Below are 19,102 nucleotides of genomic sequence, written 5' to 3' on the forward strand. Positions count from 1 at the left end.
AAACACCATTTGTCCCGGCAGATACTTTGCCCAGATTCCCAGCTGTGGATATGGAGGCTGGAGTGTAGGTGTTAAGTTTACTGAGCAATTCTGGGAAATACATTTATCCCAGAGCTAGAAGTTCTTTGTAGACATAAACCTATGCATACGAAGCAAGTGGCCCACCTTAGCCAAAGCCAGTGACCAGGGTTACTATTACCACAATGTGGCAGCTTTATGTGCTTTAGAAATAGGTGCCTGTCCTCAGAATGCTTTACCTCCATATGTCAGAAAATTATTACAATATATTGATTTTGTTGGAACATTGTTGTAAATGTATACACCTGCGATGTCTGCGTTGTGCATGCCACACCTTCCCCCAGGGTTGTGCAGTGCACAGCCTGCCTGCATGTGCCGGTCCTGCCAGTGGTGGAATCAGTGACTGAGCCCCAAGTAACCATTCCTAGGAGAAGCCTGGCCTGATTTATTTGCCCATGCTTGCTCTTTACCCCTTTCTCACACTCTAGCCACAGTTCCTCATTAGCAGGTTGTGCCGTGTAGGACAGTCATGGGATCCCGGGACAGCACATGGCCTCATAGCCAGCGACCAGCAGATGGCAGTGGCTGCAGCCCTTCCTCCCTGCATGTTTTCATTTTCTCCCTTGGGACATTCACACTCCTTCCTGGAGAGCTTGTTTTAGTTCCCCTGACCACTGATGATTGACACTGAGGTCTGCCAGGGAGGGAGCATGTGGTAAACAGGTAATATTTTTGACATCGTTAAAAGTAGGGATAAGAAATATAAGTGCCCACAGGGAGACCCTGCAGGTCATGGTAATGAGGAAAGCTGGCTGAATGTGTCTTGGCACAGAAATATCTTGTTTGCATGCTAAACAAATAGAAATATTCTTCACTTCCACTGCTCTCTCCCACTTTTGAAACATAGCCCTCAGTCAAGGTAACTCAAGAGAAATAACCCCACAAATGAATTGATAAATGACAATTAACATCCAGTCTTAGTGCTGGGGAGCAGTAGAGTGGGCAGGTGGAGAACACATGCCCCAATGAAACACTCAGCCCTACCTGACTCTTTATCGCTGTGTGGGGATTTGGGCTCCATGCTGCTTTTGTTTTTTAAGAGAGGGCCAAAATTCAGGGTTTTGCGTGAAATCTCCAGATCTTTTATCTTGGGAACTAATGAAATTTTGTAAAGTACCTGGAAGGTAAATAACCCATCTTCCCACCAAATTCAACCTATGGGCCACCACTTTACAACCTCTGCTTTGACTCAAAGCAGAAAAAAACCGATTGTGTTGGAGAAATTCCCTTCTCTAACACTTTCCCCAATGCACTTCCATCTCTTAATGTCCTCCATCCTGCCACCTGTCATGCCCCCTCCCATGTGGCCACTGCCCACAGGAACTCTGGGGCAGTAGGGACTGCTGCCTCCCTAGAGTGACAGAGTTCCCGACTCCCACTTCACTCATTGTCGACATCCTGGTTTCCCAAGCCTGCTTTTCCAGACACATCGCTCAGAGATGTCAAAGGGTCGATATTTGTCCGAGGTTGTCAGCAAGTCTGTTTTCCTCTTTATGTCCCATTAGAAATATCTTGTCATGAAATTAGGCTCTGGTAGTCCTAGTGAATTAAGAAGGGGAGAGGGTCATTTATTCAGTTACCACAGCGTTTAAGATCTGGCGATTGATTATTAGAACATGAAAGCCCAGTGGCCTTTACTTAGTTTGGACACCAGGGGGCATCATAAGCTGATATTAAACTCACGGGATATCCAAGCCTTTTTTTTGTTTCCTTTTTTGTGATTTGTATTGAAGGAGATGCTTCTGTATTAGGCATGCAGGTGTTAGTCCTGCAGGAAGGCTTCTCCTCACAGAGCATGAGCTGGGACTGGAACTCTAGCATTTCAGAACTGGAAGGAATCTTTGACATACTTTCCCCTTGCCTTGTCAGTGGCAGAATTGAGGCCAAAGAAATTCAGAGTCTCAGTCAGGGTCGCTCGATATCCGACCTTGAAGTCATCAAAAAACAAAGCCAGATTTCCTGCCCCCAGGTCAGGATTCTGCATCTGTTTGTTGAGATGCTGCAGAGAAGAGGAACGCCCTATTCCTACTCACTTTCCTAAGGGGCACAGATCTAATCCTCAGGTAACAACACCAGTGCCCAGGATGCAGTGACAGGAAATATGTCAGAGGAGGCAGGGTGCAAATTCCTCTCTACAGCTTTTCAAAGAGGAAGCTAATGTGGGATGTCCATCAAGCCAAATTGAGATTCGAGTCCAGCAAATACTCCTTGGGCACCTGCTGTGTGCTTGGCCTCGTGCTAAGTGCTTTCACATATACCTTCTCGTTGAATCTGCATGGCCCAGACACCTGCTAACATGTATTGTTTAGGGAGGCAACATTTTTTAACATTTTAAGGTAGAATGGAGGAAATCTTGCAGACAAGCAGGAACACGTTGTATTCTCCAGTGGTCCCTGATTCAGTGCCAAGATAATTATCTTAAATTTAGGTGGTTTAAATGAAATGCTGCAGCAGCTGCATGGTGACTTCCTGTTTCTCCAACTAACTTAATGGTTCTCAAACTTTATGTGCATAAAAGTACTTTTCAGGATTGAGCACTCAAAATTGTATTCCTTTTCCTTAAGATGACCTAGGGGACTTTAGAGATAATTTTTTCCGTGCTCATTAACTTTGGAGCATAAGCCTGAATAAGATTGGGAACCACCAGAGGACAGTCCTTTGGCTTACTAGGTGAGCACAAGGCAAATGTGATTGACAGGAAGGCAGCAAGGGTTCCCCAAAATGGATCTTACCAGACTAGCCTCATTTGCTTTGTGACAAGGGACCAGAGTGCAGATGAGTGGATGCTACAGAGATGGTCTTTTTCAGCAAAATGTCAGAGCACTACAGTTGTGACTGAGAGGGAGAAATGAAGGGTGGTCTGAGTAGGATGTTGTAGTTGATTTGCAACTTGTTATGCGACACTATATAAAGACATAGGTTTCACCATGGTGAATGTCCTCATGTTGTGCCAAGGACTCCTCTGTGGGTCCTGTCCTGTCCAGCACTGTTTTATAATTACTGAAATGAAAACTTAAGCGGCTTGCTTCTCAGTGTTCGCATGCCCGAAGTATATTAGATGACAGAATCAGGAGCCAGGAAAACCTCAACAGATTAGAATTAAGAGACAAACTAAATAAGACCATTTAGCAGAACTCTGAAGTTGTATCTCAGAGTTCTGGATAGGGGAGACATGTGCTGAATGACTATGTGTCTTGAGAGAACTGAATATAAGCCAGAAGTGAGCTGAGGTTTCTCCTCTCCGCTCCTGCCCTCATCCAGGCCCAGCATTACTCCTGTGCCCCATCCCCTCTGCTTTCTGCCTTGTCCCCTGCCATCCATCTGCTCTGCTGCTAGCAGAAAGCCAGCCATGTTGCTCCTTGCCTAAACTCTTCTGTGGCTCCTGGTCGCCTGTGGGATATAATTTAAATTTCTCAGCATGAATCACAAGGCCTTTCATGATCTGGGGGAAGGTACCAGGGATTGAGAGTGGAGGTTATTTTTTATTTTTCGTCTTCTAGTGGTCTGTAAGTTTCATTGATTGATTTTTACCATGAGCTAAAAGATACTCAGCGTTAAAATAGAAAGAGTGGGATCTTGTCCGGGTTTCTTCAATCTTTTGTCTGCTGGCCGAGAGCTTGTTGTGACTCATCTTGTCTAATTTCCTGTCTTGCTGCTCTGTATCCTCTTGAGGGCAGTCTCCCCTTGCCAAAGAGTGGTAAAATTCACATTACCAAAAGTGAATTTTCTTTTTAACAGGCTCTCATGTAAATGCAGGTGAGAATTGCTCTTTTCATGCACCCATGCATCTTGACTTACATGTTTATTACACTGGGAAAGCTTCACACAGGGGAGAAGGAGCCTCAAGGAGGGAGCCCTGAGTCATGCAGAAGGCCTTGGGTTCCTAATGGGCTGTAATTCTGCCCTTGGCAGGACGGCTACGAGCAGCTTCGGCAGCTCTCCCAGCACGCCATGAAGGGTGTGATCCGCGTGAAGTTTGTTAATGACTTTGGAGTGGACGAGGCCGGGATTGATCAAGATGGTGTTTTTAAGGAGTTCTTGGAAGAGATCATCAAGAGAGTATTTGACCCGGCACTCAATCTGTTCAAGGTATTTAAGGGGAGTGAGCATGGGGTCGACAATAGCCCATTTCAAGATGACAAATGAAAAACGAAGGACTGGGCTTGCTCGTTACAAGGCTTTTAACCTCTGCCACTTTTGCAGACAACCAGTGGGGACGAGAGACTCTACCCTTCGCCCACATCTTATATTCATGAGAATTACCTGCAGCTCTTCGAATTTGTGGGCAAGATGCTGGGAAAGGCTGTATATGAGGTAGGCATGTTGAGGAGCATTGAACTGGAACAGAGAATAAAATATGAGAAGTACCATTTGTGTGGTACTTTGTATCCATTTATGTGATCAGGCCCAGCCATGTAAACTACCTGTCATTAGAATAAAGTCAAGGAAAGAGAGTCAGGAACTAAGATTACTGTACAAAAATACTTGGTGCTTTCTGTGTGTTATTTCATTTAATCTTAGCAGTCCTGTGGCATGGCTGCAGCTGCCCTGTTTACATAAGGATGTAACTGAGAACTGAGGCTTCGAGAAGTCTCTTAACAAGAGTCTCATCACCAGTTAAGCAATAGAATCCAAATTCGAACCCAAGCCAGCCTGAGTCCCAAACCAGACCTCTGCTTCCTTGAGAGGTGAGGCGTAGTGTGCCAGAACCAGGGCTTCACATGGAGCTTGGGCCAGGTCCTAGGAGGGCCGCATTTTGTGGGGTTTGATAGTTGTTACAATTGTTTTAATATCTTTTGTTATTTGAGTGCTTCAAAGTGAGCCAGAGGTACCTGGGAGATGTCTACAGACTAGAACATGAAGGTAGGGGATAGCCCATAGCAACTAATCAACACTGGTGTTCCCTGGCCAGCTGTGTGACTGTGTGCAAGTCACTTTCCTTCTTTAGGTCTCTTCTTTAGGTTCTCATCAGTAAAGTAGGGATAATACAGGCTATGTGATTGGGTTACTGTAGACGATAAACGAGGAAACACGAGTTAAACACCTTCTGTGATGCCTGGCACCTGGTTGCAAAGGAAGTAGAGCTGCCATCCTCACCGTTATTAAGAGTAAAGGTGTCTGAACTTCCTCTTCTCAGTCTCCTGGAGTCAGGGCGTGTGGACTTCTGCAGGCTTTGTGAGGCCCACCCAGCTCCCAATCCCTCTCCACTGAGAGCTCAACTGGCAGAATGCCCTCCTGGTGGCATGAGATCCCCTCCACCCTGAGAGACCTCCTCAGGAAGGAAGTAAATCTGCAACACGAGCTTGTCAGTAGCCAGTCTTCATGGCCTTCACAGTGGGCTCCAGAGCAGCAGGGGACCTCCCCCAGAGCCCAGATTCTGCCAAGCTCCTCACCTAGGTAGCGAGGAGGTGAACCACCTGAGCAGCACTCATCTCACACACTGTCACAAACCCTGGAGAAGCCAAAATGCCTTCCAAAGGCAACGAGCCAGAAGCCAAGGCAAGTGGAAGGAAGGAGGCACTGTGGGGCAAACATCCTTTGACCCTTAGGTAATCCATCATTCTCTCGGTGTACACAGCCTCTGTCCATGGCCTCAGTCCCTGACCAAGATGAAGTCAGGGGCCTCATCTGAGTCTCTGCCCAGACACCCTCCAGTCCTGCTTTTGGACTGATTGAGTAGCCTGGGCTCATTCTCTGTGCTTGCTTTCACGTCTACAAAATGGAGACAATTTCTCTGTTGATTTCCATTTTTAAAAAAAAAAAAATCCCACAAGGGCCTACCTGGGCACGTGCCATGTTTTTCCTTTAAACGTGTAGCTGTGATGAGATCAAGATGAGTCTGGGCCATCTGAAAAGCATGACTTCGTAGCTTTTGTGAATGTCCTCCCCCATTTCCTGGGCCACATCTCTGTCTCCTTCCTCTCTAATAATAGTACAGATGAAAGAAATTAGGACACAGTGGGCCTGTGTGAGAAGCAGCACTTGTTAACTCATGTAACCCTCATCCTCTGCGACAAGCCATCATTGAGTTTGATTGACTCTATCTTAATCTTTCCAATCCACATACCCCTCTCCATCCTTTCAGCTCTACCTTTCTACTACAACCTGTTGGCAGTTCTCCCTGGCGTTATGCAGTTCTTCCTGGCTGTGCTGTATCTCTGCCTCCTGTCTTCCTTTCTTCCTCTTCTAGTTTATTCTCTACATAAAGTACAAATGCGGCACTTCCCCGCTTTGAGCCCTCCCAGCACTCTCCACTGCCCTCAGGATAGGATCCAGACTCCAGGCGGCTTATGAGGCCCTTTCTGATCTGGCCCTGCCTACCTTTCTGGCCTCATTGTTCACCTCTCTTCCAGTCTCACTCTGTGCTATGGCCAGACAGATCTGTATTCTGTCCTGGGAGCATGCCTGTGGGGCTCATACTAAAGGCCTTGTGTTCCTTTAGATGTAGTTTAGGTGTCTCTTCTTCCTGGAAATTTCCCCCACCCTGCCTCTGGTGAGGGGCTGTCCTCCATGCTCCTCCACCCCCTGCTCCTTTAATTCTTATCACTGAGAGGCTGTGCTGTTCCTCATGTATAGGTGGGAAAGCTGAGGCCCTGTGGCTTGACAGCAGCAGAGCTGGGATTTGATCTCTGAACTGTGCAATTAGAGTATAAGCTCCAAAGCTGATTTCCTTGACCACTATGCTCTGAGTCCCCAGGTGGTACTCGATTGTTTAAGTGATGGGGAGATATTGTTATTCAGACTGAAAATTAGAAAGTGTCTAGAGGTGCCATTGGTGCCATGCCGGGGGGCGGGGGGGGGAGGGGAGCGGCAGTGTGTTCCTTTGCATCCTGAGCTGCCCCTGATGAGATCACTGAGAACGAATCCTGGACCATTGGATGGCAAGCTTTTCTCTCTCCTCTTTCCCAGGGAATTGTGGTAGACGTGCCCTTTGCATCCTTCTTCCTGAGCCAGCTGCTCGGGCACCACCACAGTATCTTCTACAGCTCTGTAGATGAACTACCTTCTCTGGACTCCGAGTTCTATAAAAACCTCACTTCCATTAAGGTCAGTGTGGAAAGGCAGGAGGGCTTGGCTGAGCTAGCAAGAGCTCACTGAGGAGTGAAGCCCAGCAGAGTGTGGTGTAACGAGATGTGCTGCGATAAAGAGGCCCGTCCTGTAGCCACCGCAGGTCCCCATGTGCCCTCAGGGCACTGCTTGCTCAGCACTGATGCCCACAGCCTCCTTGCTTGGGGTAATGAGTGGCCTCCTCCTTTGCTTCAGGCTGTACAGCAGCCACAGCAGTTACTGGCCAAGCCGACCTCATAGGACAGGAGTGTTAAATTCTTCAAGGATATAGCCCTCTTTGGTCCCAACACTTTCCCCTTCTCTGTTGTATTAGCGCTATGATGGGGACATCGCTGACCTGGGCCTGACGCTGTCGTACGATGAGGACGTCATGGGTCAGGTAGGTTGGCCACTGTGGCCGAGCTCTCCTTCCTCTCCCTCTTACTCTTCGTGCCCTACTCTACCTGCCCTACTCTTCATGCTTTCCCCAGGAGGTCCATAAACCTGGAGGGTCTGCCTGCCTGGCCTCTCTTCCCTCCATCTCTCGCCCATCCCCCTTCTGCCGCCTTGCCAGAAGGGAGGATGTGCCCTCTTCCATTCCCGGTTGACCTGGCCTTTGCCTGCTTGCCCACCACTTTGCTGAAATCGCATTCTAGGTCATTCCCGATGGAAGCCATAACGCCCTGTTTATAACATTGCTTTTTGTTACCATGGTGAGGATTAGCTGTCACACATGGAGGATTGTGACTTAGGGGGAAGAAGCCACTGAGAAGTGGCTCTACAGAATTCTGTCTTTGTTCGGACTCACCATAAGATCAGAGCACAAAGAAAAGTCTTGAAATCATGGCAGCAGAGATTGTTTCCTCCTTGAGTTTTTCCTTTTGGCTTTTCTTCTAGTTTTGTCCCAGTGGACGCCTGCATTATCCTCTCTGTGCGTGTGGTCTGAGGGCTCTCTGGAGAAACCATGCCATGAGCTCAGGAGTACAGGGCTGGCTTAGAGCCCTGCCTGTGTCTCTTCAGGTTACTCGGTCTACCCAAGCCACAGTTTCCTTTCTCAAAGTACCATTTGCTGAATGTGAGTCTTCTGGGACCAGTGGCACTGGACGCTCTGCATGCCCTAACCCCCTCTTGAAAGGCTACCAAGCACGCCAGCATGTTAGGGTTCTGAGAAGACTGTGAGAAGGAAACCTGGAATAGTTATGTTAACCGCAAATTTCCTCAACTCATTTGATCACAGACCTCCTCTTTCAGAGAAAGAGAGAATGCCATCTCACAGCGTGAATGATTCTCTATGTAATAGCTCATGGGAAACACTAAGCTGGGTGATTCTAAGGGCCCTTCTAGCTTTAAAATCCTCTGGTGTGCCCCAAGATATAGACAGCAGTGGGACTATAGGTCACTGTTTTTCAAACTTTCTATGTCTTTAGAGTTGTAATAATAGGATTTCTATTAAAATTAGCTTTAAAATTATGTATTCTTTGATATTTAGGTGACCCACCAAAGTTCTTCAAGTCAAGGAAAGCAGTTGATTCTATAGTTTTCCAATAAATCTTTAATCAAATTTTGAGTCTTCCTCCCGACATTCTTAATTTTCTCTCCTGACTCTAAAAATAATGCAAACTTCTAACCGCATATTCAGCTATAATATGAGCATAAAGATGAAAATGAAAACCACATATAATGCTGGTGACTGTTAATGTGTGGCCTGTGTCCTTTCAGATTTTTCTCCCCGGGCACGCATATAATTTTTTTGCAGAAACGATACCATATCATGCATGCTTTCCCCCCACTTTTCAATAATAAAAATTTTCATATTTTTTTAATAGTCGCACAGTATTCCAGGGTATGATTGCAACAACATTTATTTAACCATCTGATCATACTCTTAAATGCTAACACATTTCCCTCCACAGCATCCCGAAGCCTTAATACAAATGTTTGAACAAGGATTGAATAAGAAGGAACCTTTTATATTGATCATGCAGGGTCTGCTTGCTGATAATTAAGCCCTGGCTTTTTGTGAAAGTGATTGTTCCCAAACGTGTCCCATCTTAATTCTGTCATTATTGTGGACGTTGGCGTCGGGCCCTTTTATCTTCTGGAAGCTTTGTTCTCCCACTAGAATTCTCTCTAGTAATTGCTCTCCATCTTCTACCCCAGCTTGTTTGCCATGAACTGATTCCTGGAGGGAAGACTATTCCTGTTACAAATGAAAATAAGTGAGTATAGCAATTCAATTTTTAAGGTCATCACTTGAAAAGACTTCATTCTGGCTCTCTGGGCTTACTTTGAGAATTTATTAAGATAGATTGAAGTAGAAAGAAGCCATAAATATCATAATGGAATTTACTGGTTACAGTTCATAGGCCGAAATCGTATTAAATTAGATTTGCAAAATAAGAATTGACAATTTATTTTTTGCAGTGGCACTTCTAAGGTCAGAGGCACCCAGGCCCTGGTGTTCCTAGGATTTTAATGACGGCTCTAGATGCAGACAGATGGATTCTGAGCCATTCAGGCATGCAGTACTGAACCCAGAGGGCACAGAGGCAGAAAGACACCTTGGAGGGGCAGATCATTTTGGAATGATAGCATGTGGCAGTTGTATAAAACATGCTCTTGAGAACACACAATGACAAATTCAAATGCAGCAGACAGGTTCTTAGAAGTGAGAAGATTCTGAGGCCTGGTATCTATTGTCACAGGTAACAGGCTTTTAGAAATCTATCATAAATGTCAAACTCCGGCCCCTGGAAGCAAAACCCCTCAATGCACCGTCTTCACTCAGCCCTGTTCTCACCTAATTAAAACAGTAAAACCTGGCATGAGGAGTAGATATTGGCCCTTTTGTCATTCTATCAATCTTCTCCTGCCGCCAGGCTCAGCTGAGCATCTGAACTGTTAATCTGAGTGTCACTCTTCAATGACAAGTGAGAGCTCAGTCCTACCTGGTGAGTCATTCGGATCAGATGCACATTACAGCCCCGTGTTCCCAAGCATCATGTCCCTCTTGGGTTGGGTCGTTTAATCAGTCTGCATCCTTGGGAGCTTTTATTCAGACTCTGAATAGTCAGAAGAACAGACTTGATTCTCATCATGATTGAAATAAACCAGTTTGACTCTTGGCCATGGAATGTTAGTTCGACAGCTGAGAAAGAACAGAGAACACAGGTTGGGAGGAACTACCTTGGGGGATCAGAGAGCAAGAGTGGATCCTGTTCCTGCCCTACCAGATGCCCTCTAACCATCCCTTCTGAGGGCTTCACAGGAGTTAAAACTTATAAAATATTTTCCAGGATGTCTAGCTCAAAGCAGAGCCTTAATAAATGAGAGCAGTGATCATCACCATCACTGGATATGTGATATGTCACATACAGCCTGCCACCCTTAGATTGGTGGTCTTTTTTGCAAGGCATGATGGCACAGGGGTGATGGTAGGATGATAGGTATAGCCAGAGTAAGTGGGTCAGTGCAGCCTGTGTGGGAGTGAGATTCCTGTCCTGCCTGAAAACCACTTTATGTGGAAAGTCATTTCACAAACTCTTACACCTCAGGGTAAGGGTAAGGGTAAGGGTAAGGGTATGGGTATTCAATCTGCAGACTATCTTAAAAGGCCCAACAATGCCAGTTTCCCCATCCTTAGAGGTGATAGTTGATCTTGTACTACCTGGGTGTTAAATGGGAAAGTCATTCTCACTCTCTTTTGGTAAAATGGAACAGTATTAGTAACCTGCTTCTAAGAGTATATATGAGAAAGGAGTAAATAATATAAAAAGTCATATTTAAGTAGATTAATGTGTAAGTTTGCTGCTAGATGATTTTAAAAAAGGGCTATTTTCAAGGTCAGTAACTCAGATATGAACATTGTGGGGTAAAACATCTATTTGGACTGTACTAATTTGGAATTTTGAAAGTTGTACCTGGGCTGAGCTCAAGTTCTTTCATCTCTGAATTGTTTGCAAAGAGATTGGTAATGCTAGCCTGTCTGTTGGATTGTATTTAACCTGTTTGAAAGAGTTGTAGTATGTTATATGGTTGTAGAAGCAATCATCGTGTTCATGAAAGCAGACCCGGAAGGCCGTCTGCTTGGAACCATTGCTAGTCCTCTGATTTCCCAGTCGAGACTAAATGTAAGCCAGCTGCATTTAGTTGAAACTTTCTGCAGGCTTACCTTTCCTTGGTCTGGACTTGGTCCGGATTAGCAAGACTTTGAAGTTTCAACATAAGACAGTTTTTCTCTGCTTTAAAAATTATTGGAGGACTGAATTATATCTTAATTGGTATATGTCCAAACAGATGAAATTAAATATAAGTCCAAAAAGTACCGTTTGTCCCAAGAAGGGCCCTCTCCTTACCTAGGGAATGTCTCACTTTGGTTTTTGACACAGTGGGGTGTTATCCTGATGTGTGACCCACTTTTTTGGGGGGGGAAGGGGGAGGAGCAAATGAGGTAATGCCCTTAAACATTTAAAGTATTCACAGTGGCACACAGGGTACCATTCAGCAGAGCTATCATCATTGTCATCTACGTTGCTCTGGTGAAATGTTCTGGTACTATTTCTGTTTTTTTGTAAAATGGTTTAGAAATGACTAGACTCATTTTGTAGCCCATTGGGAACAGCCTGCCCTGTCCTGTTGATTTCCATTATTTCCTTTTGTTGGCAACAGAATTAGCTATATCCATCTGATGGCACATTTTCGAATGCACACTCAAATCAAAAACCAGACAGCTGCCCTCATTAGCGGATTCCGTTCCATTATCAAACCTGAGTGGATCCGGATGTTCTCAACCCCTGAACTACAGCGTCTCATTTCCGGTGACAATGCTGAGATTGATCTGGAAGATTTAAAGTAAGGAGCAAGTGTGGGGGTGGCGGGGGAGGGGATGGGTTAGGGATGTGAAATTCTTAGGCCTCCTAGAAAGCAAACTGCTTGCTGCCTTGCTGAGTTCCTTTTGGAGAGTTGTTTCAGGAGCCCATCTCCAAATGTACTCCTCCGTGATCACTGGGTGAATTGCTTTGGGATAAAAGTTCAACCACTTGTCTGCATAGAGACTCAGAAGTGGAAGCAGATCTCAAGGACTGCTGGGCCCACGAGAGTTCTAGGAAATAGTATTGCAGGCTCTTCTATCGGCTTCTACTTGGGAGCAGCAGGGTCAGCTCTGGAACTCTCTGTACATTTAACTTCTAGGGACATGGGGTTGTTAAGGCATGAACTCCTGGCTTTAATAGAAGTTAGTGGTACAACTTGTCTAAATTTTGTGCTTGTCTGTGTCTGTACGTGCACCCATCATAATGTGTGGCTGAGCCATTGTCTGGATTGTTTTCAGGAAGCACACGGTATACTACGGTGGTTTCCATGGAAGTCACAGGGTCATTATCTGGCTCTGGGATATTCTGGCCTCCGACTTCACGCCCGACGAGAGAGCCATGTTTCTGAAGGTATTTCGTGTGTTACCTATATATGTCTTCATGTGTACATAGATGTTCTCATAAACCCAGAAGGCCAGTTGATATAATAATTTACACTGGAAAAAAAATAAAATTATCAAGAGGACCTCGTATCATCAGCATATCCTGTCCCATAGTCTGGCCTTGCTGGTAGGCTAAGCAGTAACCTGGGAGGGGCTTAATGTGAGACAAGGCTGAGTCTGATAAGCCTGTGAGCCTGCTGCGTACCCTCTCCAGGGACCGGCCTGCACAGGCAGGCATGCTTGTTGGGCTCAGCACTCCATCTGCCCCTTTGCTGGCACTGACCTTGCTAACATCTCGTTTCTTGCTTTCTTTTTGCTGTAGAAGTAAACAGTGTTTATTATCTTAAGAAAATATAGACAGGCAAATTTTTAAACAATCTGTTCCTGCATTGTAGGGTTTAAACAATCCATTCCTACTCTCCAGGGACTACCTCTGTGCACCCTTTATCTCAGTAATGTGAACATGCAACAACACACACGTAGTGTCCCGATAAAACACACACAATCGGGTAGGTGGATATTAAAGTATATTTTTGCAAATAGGGTGGCTGACATTAACCAGGTCTCCTGTACTGGTGTCTTTAAAGTCATAATGTTTAAAATGTTCCTCCATTGCCGCTGTGTTGTTTTATGTTACTGATGTCAGCAAAGTGTTTTATAGGACCCTGGATGACACACTTGTCTGTATTATATGTGTATATTTTTATAAAAAATGGAATCATGTCACTGCCACCCACTCTTCTATTTGATATTTCATCATGAACATTTTGCCATATTCTGGGGGTAAATTTAGGTGCCCTGAAATATTTTTTTTAGACATTTGGGTTTCTAAAATGGTCTCATGACCTCAGTTGTTGACGCAACATGGACCATATCACCGCCAACTGAAATGGCAGTGGACTCGTTTTTCTTGGTTTGTCATTCTAAGGAGAGTCTGTTCCCATAGAGGAGGTCCTTGCTGTGGTCCACAGATGTGGACACACACTGGCCCTTCCTACAGGTCTTGGGGGACTTGGGGGTGGGCAGGTAGAATTGATTCCAGTGGTTGATTCTTAGGTGTGACCCACACCACGGCTCCCCGCACCCTGGCTGCAGGCCCTCAGCTCTTGACTCAGCCCCCTCTCCTGTGCTGCTCTTAGCTTCTCCCGCACCCTCTGTTCTTTCGTGCCCTCACTGCACGTTCTCTAAGGAAGGGTGTCAGTCAGCAGTGATTCCTACTGCCTGCATGGCAGTCCCTCTGGACATCGGTTCCCTGGTGAGGAGTTTACCTTCTTCCTGAATTCTTCAGCCACACACTCTCCACCAGCCCCTGGGTCGACTACCACAAAGGATTGATCATGTCCACTGGATTTCACATGTTTTAGCCCCCGAGAGCAGTGCCCTCAGGAAAGATGTGTTCTTGGGCCAAATGCGCTCTCCCTCTGTCACCTGTGCTGCTGGCTGGGTAAGAGTTAATGATACAGTGACTGGAGAAGGCAAAAGCACAGCTGATTCAGAGGGGTCCATTTTTGAGGGAGCGCAAGCCCCACTGTCCCCTGACCCCGCCTTGTGTTACAGTTTGTGACCAGCTGCTCCAGGCCCCCGCTCTTGGGATTCGCCTACCTCAAGCCTCCTTTCTCCATCCGCTGTGTCGAAGTGTCAGATGATCAGGTACCATTGGTTGGGGAAAAGTCGGCCCCTCTCCGTTGTCTGCCCACTGTGGGGCAAGCAGCTGGGCTCTTCAGAGCCACATGAGACGGTTCCACAGTTCTCCAGCTGGAGAGCAGTCTGGCCTTGCAGAAGGCACCCATGGACTCAGGCTTCTCTGGGCCTCAGCCCTTTTGGTCCCTTCCTCTTTACTCGAGGGAGTAGTTAGGGGTACTTTTTAGTAGCTGCAGGTCTGGCCAGGGCTCCAGGCTGAGAGGCAGTGTGGGAGAGGGTTGAGGACATGGGCTTATTTAGGGATTGGACTGGCACAGCTCCTTTACCTGCTAGCTACACATCTCGGCAAGCTACTTCATTTCCTCATCTGTAAAGGGAAAACGAATGCCTTAGGGGTTATTGAGGTCATGGGGGGTGGTGCTCAAATAGTATATGTTATTAAAAGTGTCTCCTTCTGCCCCCTTCCCCCAAAAAAACCCGGTAGACTCTGAGTATTGCTGCCTTTCAGGATGCTACAGTCTGGGCTCCAGATTCCTTTTGTGTGACACTAGCCCCCTTACTTAAGGAAGGCTGCCCCAAGTTACAGTCTGCCTGAGCCACAGCACTGGCGAGGTCAGGGAGGAAATGTTAGGCTGCATTCAGAAATGTTTTGGTACCTAAAGTATTTTTACTGTATTCTGGTTCTGAAAATTAGTTAACCAATAATTAGTTAACCAGAGGGCCCCATTTCTGAGTGCCTCCTTAATACAGGATTCTCCTGTGCAAAGCCTGAGGAGTGGGGGACACCTACTGTGTACTCACCACTCAAGGCCAGTTGTCCTCAGTTTGGGGGCTGGCCTCGGGCAGCAGTGTATGCACTCAAGAGCTGAGCCATGCCAGAGCGATGCACCGTACTCTGCTCAGCCTCAGCACCCAGGGGCTGGCCAGGTCCTCTCCCCAGGCCTCCTATTTTGGCACTTGCCCAGGCTCCCATGCCACACCTCCTAACCTCAGGCCGTGTTGTGAGCTTGCAGGACACCGGGGACACCCTGGGCAGCGTCCTCCGGGGCTTCTTCACCATCCGCAAACGGGAGCCAGGGGGCCGTCTGCCCACCTCCTCCACCTGCTTCAACCTGCTCAAGCTGCCCAACTACAGCAAGAAAAGTGTCCTCCGGGAGAAGCTGCGCTACGCCATCAGCATGAACACGGGCTTTGAGCTGTCTTAGCTCCCGGCCCCAGACCCAGCTGCCTGCCTTTATGGATTCCTGGCCTGCCAGGGACCTTCAGCTCCAGAAGGGTGGCATTCCCTTGGGAGCGTGACCATGCCAGGTGACAGCGGCCTCCAGACCCTCTCTATAGCCATGAGACTCCCCTGTGGCCTCAAGAACTTTGGACGCACATGATGACACTACACAAAGCCCTATAGGTGACACTGATGGGAAGAGAGTGTTAGAAGTAAACCTCTAGATTCTGCCAGCATTGCTCCTTTTTTCCTACTTCCCAGTGGCCCGAAGCCCAGGCCTGTGATCGCAGAGGGACTTCTCTTTTTTATAGTTTGGTCTTTTTGTGAGTCTTTTTCTTTCCTTAACTTTCTGAGTGAGCTGTGCATGAACAAGTCCTGAGCACTCCAAGGCTCCAGAGTGGTTTTCTTGATGTGGGCCTGAGTGCATGAAGCCTACTACGCGTGATATGCTCTCCTTCTGTTTCTGAAAACTCTACTCAGGTAAGGCCTTGCCAAGCCTCTATGCACTCAACAAAATCTCTGCCTCCATCCCATACACAGCAGGCTCTCTCCAGACAGCCAGGCCCACCTGCTCCCCAGGGAAGCAGAAGTGCCTGCTCGGGAGGCCATAGAGCACAGGAAGTTCAGGGCGCTGCTCCTACCTGGAAGCCACGCATTCTACACTCAGTGGGAGAGGGAAGCCACCTTCCCCACTCAGAGCCTCAGATGCTCTTTGTCCTCCTCTGTTCCCATCTCGTGTATTCACACTGGCATCCTGAGTTGACGAGAAAAAACCTGTTAGCCCTAAGAGCATCTCCATTTCTAGAAGGTCTGGTTGTTACCCAAAGCCCACCGATTCCCAAGGAGCAGCTGCCTTTCTCCTACTTGTTTGCATCGCTTGTTATCTAGTGAGAAACAAACCTAGCCGAAGGTACCTGACCTGTCTGGGCAGTGGCTGTACTCCATAGATTTTAAAATCCCAAAAACTTGGATCTTGCGTCCGTCTTGCAGAAGACGGACAAGAACCGGGGAGCCCTTTGCACTGATTCAGCTCACGAGGCTGAGGAAACTCATGTATCCTCTGGTTGTTTTTGTTTTTGTTTTTGTTTTTTTTACTTTGTTTTCTCTTCCAACCCATTGTGCTCCTCTGCCCTCATTCTTCACCCTCTGCCCTCATTCTTCGCCGTTATCATAAGAACTTTACTCTGGATCCAGGGAGTTGAGACAAAGGCCTTGTTAATGGTCTGTGTTGACAGCCACCCACCCTTGCTCACCTCATCATGCCCCTTGTACTTCCCCACCACTGAGACTGAAGCCAGAATAAAAGCCAGGAGTGCCCGGTCCCTCCTCTGCTCTGTGGAGGGGCTTTGCCCTTCCAGCTCTTTTCCAAGCAGCTTAACACCTTCCAGCAAGAACCTTGATATTGGCAGCAAAGAGGGCAAGACCTGTCTTCATGGCCTCCATCAGAGGGTTTCTAAGCCGTGTTAGGGCCCCTGGCTTCTGGAGAACAGAGCGTGTGTTTTTATTTTATGGAAAGACGGCCAGAAATTTAAAGACAAATGAATTCATTGTTTTAAGATTTGGTAGTAACCTCTGATTGTATGGATTTGCCGCCTTTAAATGCTCAATTCCTTTGAAGATCTCTTTTGAACGTGTATGTGCACTGAGCAGGTCTGTACATTTATGCTGAAGCCTACATAATTGTCAACCTGCACAAAGAAGTTTGATTCCATTTTGATTTTTATTACCTGATACTCAGCCTGTGTGGGATTGGGGAGAGAGTGGTTTCTAAGCACCAACATCAACTTTGATTTTTTGATGAGGAGGGGTAGTTTGTAATTTCATTTAAATTTTTCTCTTCAACAGCTGGAAATATTGCACTATCTTAAAACACTAAATCTGTACTTTTATAGCTGGTGTTCAGTGACACCTTGATGGCTCTTGATGGCTCTAAAAGTTGGGGTTTTATTGTTTTCATAGATAACTTATGGATTAAAACATGATCCAAAGGCTTTATTAAATTTGTACTTCAGCACACGATGGCCGTGTTCTGCTTTTTATCCCGAGAAGCAGTGCTTTCCAGCCACGTGCCTGGTTAGCTCAAGATGGAGTGGCCAAGGCTTAAGCACATAGGCTCCCACAGTGGAAAGAAGATACAGCGGATAAAACGACAGACATCCAAGTCTCACTGCCTAACCAGAGTTAATAACAGTTGACAGTTTGTCATATTTGCTTCCGATTTTGTTTTAAGAAGTCACACATTTGAGATAAAACTAAAGTCACCTTCTGCACCCGTCCCTCTCAGCCACTTCCCAGAGGCAGCCATGACCCTGGATCACATGTTTTACACAGTAACGTATAAAAGCGATAGATGCTTGTGAAAAGAATCCAGACAGTTCAGAAGTGTATGGAGTAAAATTCTACAGCTACGTCTGGGCATATTCGGCTCTTCTCCCTGAGTAATGTGGGGCACACAGTCCTGTCATTCTGTTAAACAAGCTAGTTTCACACTCAGCAGAAATCTCTGTCCGTTTTTTCCATTCTACCTTGGGTGGCTTGTCCCTGTACCCTGAATTCTGGCTGCCTTCCCTGTCCTGGGGGCACCTGTGGATCAGAACGTAACTCTGGCCTGTGGAAGTGCAGGGACTGAGGAAAGATGTGTTAAAAGCCTGAGAGGCCCCTTGACAACAGTTGGAACCAAGCCTGGGCACCCAAGCGGAATTGGCTTTCTCACATGGAGTGTTTATACCATAAAAGGAAAAAAATAACTGCAGAGTCCCCCAAATACATCAGTAGCCTCCAGTGTGAGACATCCTCACCTCAAAATCTAAAGCCTTATTCTGTGACATTGTGGTTTTTAATTACAAGTTACTACTGCAAAGGGGATGTTTGTCTTTATAACTAGGAAAAATACAATTAAAATGAAGACATTTAATACACTGACAGAACTTGGAAATGCCTAAGAATGTTTAGGTGAAAAACAGTTTGAGAAACACTGGTCTCTCCTGTGTTTCTGACTGCAGCAAAGCCATTGCCTACCTTTGTCCTGTTTATTTAGCAGATATCACACTGCTAAGTGTGTGATAGGGTATGGACAGATGAATTATCTCTAAGTGGTTAATTGTGGATCCAGGGCTCCCTTAGGCCTCAGGCTTATTTTCCTGGAACTTCATAAATTGGTAAGAGGGGCTGAAAAACTGGAAAATGGTTCACTCAGTGTACTTTCCAAGAAGCGGAACAAGGGCCGTGGACTGTGGAGTGCCAGGTTCAAACCCAGTAGCCTCACTTCTGGGCTCTGAGTCGCACAGCGTCGGCTTCTGCAGGTGTTTCCTGAGAGTCTCCATGCCTACTCTAGTGAGAGTTCAATAAATGGGTGAAGTGCACACAGCTCAGTTCCTGGCACCGAATCAGCACGCAGATGTTCTTTCTACATTTCCTTACCTTTCACTTTAAGAACATAGGACTGCCCACGACCTGTTGATCAGGTTTTAGCCAAGTTTCCAGAGTAGCTTCTGTTGACTCCAACAGTCACAGAAGGGCCATGAGAAATTATACGGCGAATGGTCATCTGTGAGCCCTGTGGAACTTATGTGCCCTACAACCTATACCTATCACTCCCTCTCCGTGTGTGTGTGTGAGAGAGAGAGACAGAGAGACTGTGG

At 46.5% G+C, this 19,102-nt stretch overlaps 1 protein-coding gene across 5 annotated transcripts in view; it reads left to right on the top strand.

The window, feature by feature from the left end:
- UBE3B (ubiquitin protein ligase E3B) overlaps positions 1-17,480 on the top strand; it is a 50,934-nt gene extending 33,454 nt beyond the window's left edge. For 4 of the 5 annotated variants that reach the window (XM_011377811.2, XM_011377810.2, XM_023521900.1 and 1 more), the window contains 9 exons: positions 3,991-4,167; positions 4,282-4,392; positions 6,988-7,125; positions 7,460-7,525; positions 9,286-9,344; positions 11,794-11,976; positions 12,455-12,566; positions 14,156-14,248; positions 15,253-17,480. In XM_011377811.2, coding sequence (XP_011376113.1) covers positions 3,991-4,167; positions 4,282-4,392; positions 6,988-7,125; positions 7,460-7,525; positions 9,286-9,344; positions 11,794-11,976; positions 12,455-12,566; positions 14,156-14,248; positions 15,253-15,444 — 1,131 coding nt within the window. In that variant the 3' untranslated portion in view covers positions 15,445-17,480. Of the gene's footprint in view, positions 1-3,990; positions 4,168-4,281; positions 4,393-6,987; positions 7,126-7,459; positions 7,526-9,285; positions 9,345-11,793; positions 11,977-12,454; positions 12,567-13,022; positions 13,329-14,155; positions 14,249-15,252 lie in introns of those variants that run through there. The other variant, XM_023521899.1, reaches the window with a different exon arrangement.
- Positions 17,481-19,102: the final 1,622 nt, after the last annotated feature.

The sequence above is a fragment of the Pteropus vampyrus genome, unplaced genomic scaffold (assembly GCF_000151845.1).
Source record: "Pteropus vampyrus isolate Shadow unplaced genomic scaffold, Pvam_2.0 Scaffold322, whole genome shotgun sequence".
NCBI classification, from domain to species: Eukaryota; Metazoa; Chordata; class Mammalia; order Chiroptera; family Pteropodidae; genus Pteropus; species Pteropus vampyrus.